Source organism: Pongo abelii, chromosome X, assembly GCF_028885655.2.
Source record: "Pongo abelii isolate AG06213 chromosome X, NHGRI_mPonAbe1-v2.0_pri, whole genome shotgun sequence".
Lineage (NCBI taxonomy): Eukaryota > Metazoa > Chordata > Mammalia > Primates > Hominidae > Pongo > Pongo abelii.
Genome location: NC_072008.2, coordinates 108,011,101 through 108,019,840, shown reverse-complemented (window position 1 = coordinate 108,019,840; position 8,740 = coordinate 108,011,101). Strand labels below are relative to the sequence as shown.

General features: G+C 50.1%; 1 protein-coding gene across 1 annotated transcript in view; it reads right to left on the bottom strand.

Moving 5' to 3' along the window:
• Positions 1–584: 584 nt before the first annotated feature.
• Positions 585–8,740, bottom strand: part of LOC100454300 (nuclear RNA export factor 2) — a 72,786-nt gene continuing 64,630 nt past the window's right edge. Inside the window, exons 10-23 of the mRNA XM_002831912.3 lie at positions 8,538–8,626; positions 8,310–8,417; positions 8,021–8,130; positions 6,276–6,312; positions 5,819–5,887; positions 5,677–5,732; positions 5,429–5,536; positions 5,250–5,308; positions 4,996–5,111; positions 4,858–4,900; positions 4,171–4,243; positions 3,454–3,636; positions 984–1,044; positions 585–837 (exon numbers count right to left, since the gene is read on the bottom strand). Coding sequence (XP_002831958.1) covers positions 793–837; positions 984–1,044; positions 3,454–3,636; positions 4,171–4,243; positions 4,858–4,900; positions 4,996–5,111; positions 5,250–5,308; positions 5,429–5,536; positions 5,677–5,732; positions 5,819–5,887; positions 6,276–6,312; positions 8,021–8,130; positions 8,310–8,417; positions 8,538–8,626 — 1,157 coding nt within the window. The 3' untranslated portion in view covers positions 585–792. The remainder of the gene's footprint in view (positions 838–983; positions 1,045–3,453; positions 3,637–4,170; positions 4,244–4,857; positions 4,901–4,995; positions 5,112–5,249; positions 5,309–5,428; positions 5,537–5,676; positions 5,733–5,818; positions 5,888–6,275; positions 6,313–8,020; positions 8,131–8,309; positions 8,418–8,537; positions 8,627–8,740) is intronic.

Here is an 8,740-nt window from a genome sequence, read left to right as displayed (position 1 = left end):
TCACAGGAGTGTGCACAATAAATTGTGCAAATGTTCCGTTCAACTCTTGCCTGCAATTCGCAACTGCTAAATGCCAGTTGTTGAGAACTGACCATAAGGTGAGATTCTGTGCTACCGCTGTTTGTTTAGAAGTGAAAATAAATGGCTGAACCCCTTCAAGAACACAGACATGGAGCACCCGGTGTCAGCTCTCTGAGGAGTGCGCCGGGTAGATGGGCTGAGTCTCCCCCCTCCCCAACCCCCGCCGCAGGTGCTACCCTGAGACTCCTCTCAAAAAGTGCACCTTTGGGAAAGGGAGGGGTCGGGATGGTGGATGGAAGCCCCTGGTGTGCCAAGGTAACATGCCTGCTTCTGTGGGCCTCCAGGTCGAGCATCTGACAGAGTCCCACTGTCTCTCAAGGCCAGTCTCTGGAAGGAGCGTGTGTCCTTTCTCATGAGGATTTACTGACAAAATTACCTACGAAGGCAAGCCAGATTCATGTATCTACTAAGGCCAGCGAGGGATGAACAGGGATGCAGTGCTTTCAGTCCTGGCCCCGCTGGCTCACGGTTGGGGCAGGGGAAGAGCAATCCAGGGCACACAATGTACAACGTGTAACGTCACTCTTTATTATGAAAATAAAATGGTGATCATGAGTGGGGCGAATACACAGAGCAACTGGCTCTTTGGGTGGTTATGTCATGTGGCCTGCAAGTTAACGTTGGCTTCCTGGTCAGCCAGGCCTTAGGCTGGTGAAAAGAGGAAACAAAAAGGATGTGAACGAAGACAAAGAAGACATCGAAGGGCTCCTTTTAGGAGATTTGCTTGAAGGCCTCCGCGGGGATCTTGCCCTCGGTCTAGAGAAAGTAAAGAAAAGGAGTTGGGATGTTAGTAGAGCCAGGTGCCCTGGGTTCCATCCCCACACTACCTGACCTCCATCTTCTTGGCCCTCCTGACGACCCAGAGACAGGTGTCTTTTACCCACTTGATTCCCAGACCTCACCTGGAGCATAGTGAAGGCCTGGCCAGCTCTAGCATAGTTCCACTCATTGTCCTGAAGGCACCTGGGGTGGGAGAAGAACAGGTGCTCTGCATTACTACCCCAGGACAGACACGCTGACTATGCGATGCCACCCTTAATCTATGTTACCTTTTTGCTGGGTCACATGTACCAATATGAGCACTATTGTAACAATGAAAAAAGGCCTAGGGAAAACCAAAACGCCTATCTCTGGCATTAATGCCCACTAGAATTCAAATCAGAAACACAGGGGTATTCAAATGAACAAGGGCGCTTAATACATATTAATAAAGAAAGATGTTCAAGAAATAACAAGTGGAAATTCAATAATACGTTTCTTTTTTATTGATATATAATGTACATACTGTAGCAGTCACCATTTTAAGGTGTACAATTCAGTGCTTTTAAGTCTATTCACAAGATTGTGCAACCATCACAACTATCTAATTCCAAACTATTTTTATCACCTCAAGAAGAAACTCCTTAACTGTTAGAGATCACTCCCTGTTCTCCCTCTTCCCCAGATCTTGGCAACCACTACTCTGCTTTCGGTCTCTACGGATCTGGCTATTCTGAACACTTCGTATGAATGGAATCATATAATTATGTGGCTTTTTGTGACTGGGTGCTCTCACTTAGCACATAATGTTTTCAGGGTTCATCCACGTCATAGCATATATCACAACTACATCCTTTTTGGTGGATGAATAATATTCTAATAATATTCCACCGTATGGGTGTACCACATTATCCATTCATCAGCTGAAGGTCAATCCGTGTGTTTCCATTTTTTTGGCTATTTGGAATAATGCCACTACGGAAATTCATGTGCAAGTTGTTGAATGGGCATATATTTTCATTTCTTTTGGTATACACTTAGGAGTGGGATTACTGGATCATGTGGTAACTCCATGTTTGAGATTTTGAGGAACTGCCAAAATCTTTTCCCCAGCAACTGCTCCACTTCATGTTCCCAGTAGTAACATGAGATTTCCAATTTCTCTGCATTCTCACCGACATTTGTAATGTTTCCTTTTATGGACTAAAGCCATCGTAGTGGGTATGAAGTGGTAACTCACTGTGGTTTCGATATGCCTTTCCCTAATGACTAATGATGTCGAGAAGATTTTCACGCGCTTCTTGGTCATTTGTATATCTTCTTCGGAGAAACATCTATTCAAATCATTTCCCCATTTTTTAATTGGGTGGCTTGTCTGTTTGTTGTTGAGTTGTAAGGGTTCTTCTTGTCAGCGATGTGATTTGCAAATATTTTCCCTTGTTCCCATCAGTCAGTTTTCCGCTTTCTTGTTAGTGTCTGCTGATGCACAAAAGCTTTTAATTTAGATGAAGTCCAATTTACCTATTTTTTCTTTGGTTGCTTGTGCTTTTGGTTTCATATGTAAGAAATGGTTGCCTAATTCAAGGTAATGAAGCTGTACACTTACAGTGTTTTACAGTTCTAGCTCTTATTTTAGGTCACTGATCCATTTTCTGCCAGTGTTTGCACATGATGTGAGTTAGGGGTCAAAATTAATTGTTTTCCAAGTGGATATCCACTTCTCCCAGCACCATTTGTTAAGAAGACTATTTTTTTTCTCCACTGGATTTTTTCAGCACCCTGAAAGATAATCAACTGGACGCAAATACGTGAGATTATCTGTGGACTCTCAATTATATTCCATTGATTCCCACGTCTGTTCCTATGTCGGTACCATACAGTCTTGATTAATGTAGTTTTGTAGCAAGTTCTGAAATCGGGAAGTGTGAGTCTTCTAACGTTGTTCTTCTCTTTCAAGATGGTTTTGGCTGTTTGGGGTCCACTGCATTTCCACATGAATTTTGGGATTACCTTGTCAATTTCTGCAAAGAAGTCAGTTGGGATTCTGTCGGGGACTGCAATGAATCTGCAGATTGTTCTGGGTGGTACTGCCATCGTAATGATATTAAGTCTTCCAATCTATGAACGTGGGATGCCTTTCCACGTATTTAGGTCTTCTTTAATTTTTTTCAGCAATGTTTTGCAGATTTCAGAGTATAAGATTTGCGCTTCTTCTCTTAAATTTGTTCCTACATACTTTATTCTTTTCAGTGCTACTGCAGATGGACTTATTTTCTTAATTTCATTTTTTTGGATTGTCCATTGCAACTACATAGAAGTACAAATGATTTTTGTATATTGTATCTTTCAACCTTGCTGACCTGGTTTATCAGTAGTTTGTTGTGGTTGATTCTTTCAGATTTTACAAATGGAAGGTAATGTCATTTGGGCATTATGCCATTTAAAAAAATATTTACATATACCAGTATAAAAGCATGATACCTTTTTCATAGGCCCACGTTTTTTGGAAGCAAAATACCCAGATAGTTATTTTTCCAAATTGCATGTGAGTTTCCATTACTCATTCCTCTGATGTCCCAACGCCCCCCATCCCCATGTACTCCCAGCACTCACTTCTGAGACCACTCCAGTTTCATCCCAGACTGGGCAGAGAAAGCCTGCACCATTTCCTGCTGCTCCTGGGAGAGGGAGGGCTCAGAGCTGGAGGAGAGTGTGGACACTGGGATGGAGAAGGCACTCTGAGTCTCTTGGGGGCTGGCATCCCTCACAAACAGCTCGTCATTCACGATGCACAGACTGGAGGAAAGAAAAATGCTCCCTCAAACTGGACAAGTAGATAACTCCACACCCCCAACAACAGGATCCTTCTTAACCACCGCCACTCAACAACCAAATTCCTTCCATATCCCTAACTGTGCCTGCCTCCCAGATTTTTTGGCTGGTACCCTCTAACCCTCCCACAGAGTCCACCTTTGGAGAGACTGCCTACCAGCTTCACTAGATTTTTAGATCCAACCCCAACGCATTTACCCTATACAACAGCCCAAGGAAGTGGATAGTCTTATTCCGATTTTCAGAAAAAGGCACTGAATCACAGAGTGGTCGAATAAGTTGATCAAGGTCACACAGTTTGTGAGTATTGGGGTGAGGAACAGAATCTGTATTCTGACTCCAGGGCCCACACTCTTAAACACTAGGCTAGACTGCTCCTTGGATCTTCCTGTCGGCCTTCCACAATATTGAGAACACCCGGAGGACTGCACCCACTACATTTCCACAACACTGGCCCCAAGCTTGGATGGGTGCTCCCACCCACAACACAGCACTAACCTGGAACTGCTGCCAGGGGTAGCAATGAAGGTCCGGGTGAAGGCGAGAACAGAACCCTGAGACTGTCCTTCCACTTCAAAGACAACAAACACCACCACCTTAGAGTTGCACAGGCTTTAACATGCTCACACGGTGATCCCCAGTCAGAGTCTTGCTTGACACTCACACAGAAGGCGGGGGGGGGGGGGCGGGGGGCGGGCAGACCAGGACAATTGTTCACTTGGAGCCAGGCGGATGTGGCAGGAATGGGGAGGGCAGCAACAGGAACAATCCGCTCCCAGTGACAGGGCCCCTATCATGTGTGGGGCCCTGTGAAAACCACAAGTTCACTTAATTCCTATTTCACAGTAGCCCAAGAGATAGATTATTAGCCCCATTTTGCAAATGAGGAAACTGAAGGGTTAAGTAACCAGCACAAGTTCACAGAGTAAGGACCTGGGATGAGAGCTGTCAAACTCCACAGTCTGTGTCCTTAACGCACGCCTGAGCTGTGCAGGGCAGACAGGCATGGGCCTAGGTCAGATCAGGGTGGTTTGAGGGCAGAGTGGGTGTGGGAAAACACGGAAGAAAGAAGAGGAAGGAAGGGAAAGGAACGAAAGCAGGGAAGCTGGGGGAGTTCTGAGAGGGAGCCCAGCCAGGGGGAGGGAGCAGTGGGGGATCTGGGGAGGGGACTATACAGACACTCACCTTCCTTGAAAACCCCATTGACAGAAAAGCAGAGCATCCTTTCCTGAAAAGGAAGCGCTCAGGTGCTCAGGATCCTCCTTAACCTCCTACCCACCTCTGGCTCTCTGGGCCTGCCCAAGGGAGGAAGCAGGTGCTCACCGTCTGGCACCACATGTCCACCAGGATGGAGCTGAGGTCATGCTGAGTTTTGGGCAACGCACTGAGGGAGTCCACAATGTCACGTTTTGTGCGCCTCAGCAGTTCCCCCTTCAGGTCTGTAGAGGAGAAGAGAAGCAAGGAATGGCAGGGTGGGCGGGGCAGGGCGGGGGGCTACCACATCCTGGTCCTTGGCCCCTGTGATTGTTCCCATCACACCCCCTCACTTTGCCCACTCTTCCCCATCACACACTTACAGGGGTCCTTGAGTGTTTTCATATTCCTGCTATCCTCAAAGTACTTGCACAAGCTGTTCCTAGGAGAAAAAGAGGAGCAGGAGTGGGTGGTCCGGCCAGTGCGGGCATTTCCAGGAGTTGGCCTGTGTCTGCTGGGGAGACACACAGCCCCAGAGCAGGGTCTGAGCCGTGATACTCACGGGGCTGAGTCCTTGGGGTCGAAGGGAATAGCCAAGGAGAAGCAGGCCTCATCGTGGTAAGCACCAAGGAGACCCTGTCGATCTCCAGAGTCATAGATCGAGTAATACCTGTGGGGAAGCAGTGAGGATAGGCTATCTCTGTGGCCTGGGCCCCAGATGAGACTTGAAAACTCCCATGAGCTGACCTGTGCACGGGTGGCCCAGCCTGTCTCAGCCCTCCCCTTCCTCATGGTCCCAGGGATACTCACTGCTGCAGGAATTGCAGGACTAAATGCTTTAGGGTCTCAGATCCAGTAAAGTTTTCCTGAAATCAAAAGACAATTTGGATCTATGCGGTGGACAAAGCCTCCCTTACAGCAACCCAAATCTTGCTTGGTCCTTCTTCCTCACCTTGCAGGGTTTCATTGTCTCAGAGCTGTCAATGTCAACAATCATTGGTGCGGATAACTCTTGGCCGTCCTGGAGAAGGAAAGAGGAAGTCAGCAGTGGAGACCAAGGAGGTGGAGCTGGATGACCGATAAGATGAACATGCCCAGGGAGACAAGCATCAGAGGCCAGGTGGGAAATGGCCCTGGAAATTCCAGTGGGTGGCTTTCTCATGGGGTGCTGGACATCTCTACTATTACATGCAAATGTGTGTGTGGGGGGAGGGGGGGGCGGTGGCGGCGGGGGGACACATTTTCCAGGGAGAATATTCTTGTCTTTTTCAGGAATCCACGCCTATAAAATGGATGAGGGTCTGATACAAGCATGTAATCTAGGCAAGACCCAAAGGACTTGAGGGCAGGCGTGGAGGTCATTTTCTTGAGTAAGAGGAGACAATGATGACGGTATTATACATACTTACCAGGCGTAACAACTTGGGGAAACAATCCCGGATGGCACTGTCCAAAACCAAAAATTGAATGAAGTGACTGACAGTTCAGGGTTGCACAGTCTCTCTCCCACTCCCTCTCACACTCCTCCCTCTCCTTCCTCCTGGTTAGCTTCCATCTAGACTGTCCTGACTCCCTTTTCTCCAGTGCCACAAGAAGCAGCATTGGGAGCCCAGGCTCCAGGGCTTTCTTCCCCTCCCTCCTTCCCTCCCTCCCCTTTGCCCAAGTCACCATGGAAGGCTCCGCAGGGAGCAGGAAATGGGGTGGGAGCCCAGGGCTCTGCTACCTCACTGGCTGTCCATCAACCTGCCTGACCAGGCCCTGGCCAAGATCAGGTCAGCCCTTAGGGATGGCCCAGGATGCTGGGACACGGAGGTGAGTGAGGCCGGACTCAGGAGGCAGGAAGGGGAAGGCAGAGGGGACGACAACAGAAACGGGGTGAAGGTAGGGGAGGGACGGATGGGTGAGACATAGGAGAGGAGAGACGAGGGAGAAACAGGATGCAATGCAAAGGGAAGGGAAAGACTCTCTACTGCGGAGGTGGAGTTCAGGGAGGAATAGAGGAGAAAAGGGCTCCCCTGCTGCAGCCCTTTCCCTCACTGCTCCCTGGCTGGCCCTGGGGACCGAGGCAGGAAAGGAAAACATGCGCCTGTTGGGCTGGGGCCCACTGGATGCAGCTGGAGCCTTCCTTACCTGTGTGAGCTCAGTCTGAGCTGGGCATGGGAAACAGAGCAGCCACGGGGACAGGAGACCTTCTCCCGGGAGGAGTGAAGAGTCAAGCCCCAGCTCAGCATGGGGTTCAGAGTCTGGGGACCCCCTCTCCAGACCACTGCATTCTCTTCTGATGGTCCCTGACTCCTGTGCCCCTCCGTGCTGATGCCTTGACCGAGGAATGCTACCCATCTCGGGCTACCCAGGGCTCCTCTGAGGGCCCAGGCAGGACGATGTGAGGTGTGGAGGGAAGGTGGGGAAGTGCCCTGAGAGGCCTGTCCTTCTGTCTTCTCAACCTCCTCTGCCCTCTGCCTTCCACTCCTGCCTCAGGAACGTGGCCCGCTTCTGGCCCCTTGACTCAGGAAACCCAGGTTTCTCCCCAAGGAGGGCCCAGCTCCTGGCATTGGGCCAGAGGAAGAGATGGCATGACAGCAGCCACCCAGGGCCCCAGCCCTCAGTATGGGGCAGGGAAGCCCCCATGCCAGCCCAGGACAGGTGGGGGGACCTTTTTGGAGCAAGAGAAGGAGAACCCCTCTCGGGACAGGGGAGGGAAGCCCCATATCAGCATGGAGGCAGGAAGGCCTGTCTCAGCATGAGGCCCCGGACTAAAGGACTCTTCTCGGTCCAGGGCACCAGCATCTGAATACTGCTGGTCCTGGGGAGGTGGGGGAGCCACACTTCCTGGAGCACACTCACAGAGGGCACACTGGAGGAGGCTTGGTGGAGACAGGCGGGAAACACACCCCAGAGCAGGTGAAAAGGGGGCCATGTCAGAGGAAGGAAAGGAGACCTCTAAGCACAGATGAGTGAGTGACACAGAGAGAGGAGTGTGTGTGTGTGTGTGTGTGTGTGTGTGTGTGTGTGTGTGTGTATGTGTAAGAGGAGAGGTTTGTGGTCCTCCCAGAGGACCAAAGCTGCTTCTTCCTGCAGAAGGGCACCTTCAGACACAGCTCAGTCACCCAGGGAGCAAAGGTGCCCAGGAAGGGTGACAGGGGTTGCCACTGACCTTACATAGGCGGACTGGTCCGAGAAGGTGCTGCACAACGGGTTCCCTTCTAGCCATAGCTCTTCGAGCTTCAGCCCTTTCACCTTGCCCAACTCCCACACCGACTCCAGCTAAGAAAGATGGGGAGGAAACTGGAGAAGGAGGGCCAGGGAAAGAGAGACACCTGGAACCCTGGGTCCCGAATTCCCCCAGTCCTCACAGTCACCCACAGGTGCCACTGCCTGCCTGTTGCCATTATCCTGCTGTGTCCTGCCCTCCACCCAAAGCTGATCTGGTTCCCCCTTCTCACCTTATTTTTGGAGAGGTTCAGGGTCTTGACTTTGGGAGCCTTCTCTATAATGTCAGAAAGGCCATCCAGCTGGTACAGTTTGTTGTTGCACAAGTTCAAAGACAACAGCTTTGGGTCAAGAAGAGTTAGAGTGGCGGCCACTATCTTGGGCCTCAGAGACAAATCTGCCCTCCACCTTATCCCTTCCACCCCTCTAACTAAATACCAGCACTGAGCCTAAGGCTTCACCTCAGGGAAATTTCTTTCAATGATCTTCAGGGTGGCAGCCATGCAGTTTCTTCGATTCAGGATTATATCAATGTCACGGCCCACCAAGTCTTGAAGAAGCCAAGAGAAGGGAATTGGAAGGCTGGGAGGGCCCTGGCTGGACCAGAGCCAGCACCAACCCCTCTCTTAATTGCCATTCCTAAGTCTCCCTCCCAGGCAGACCT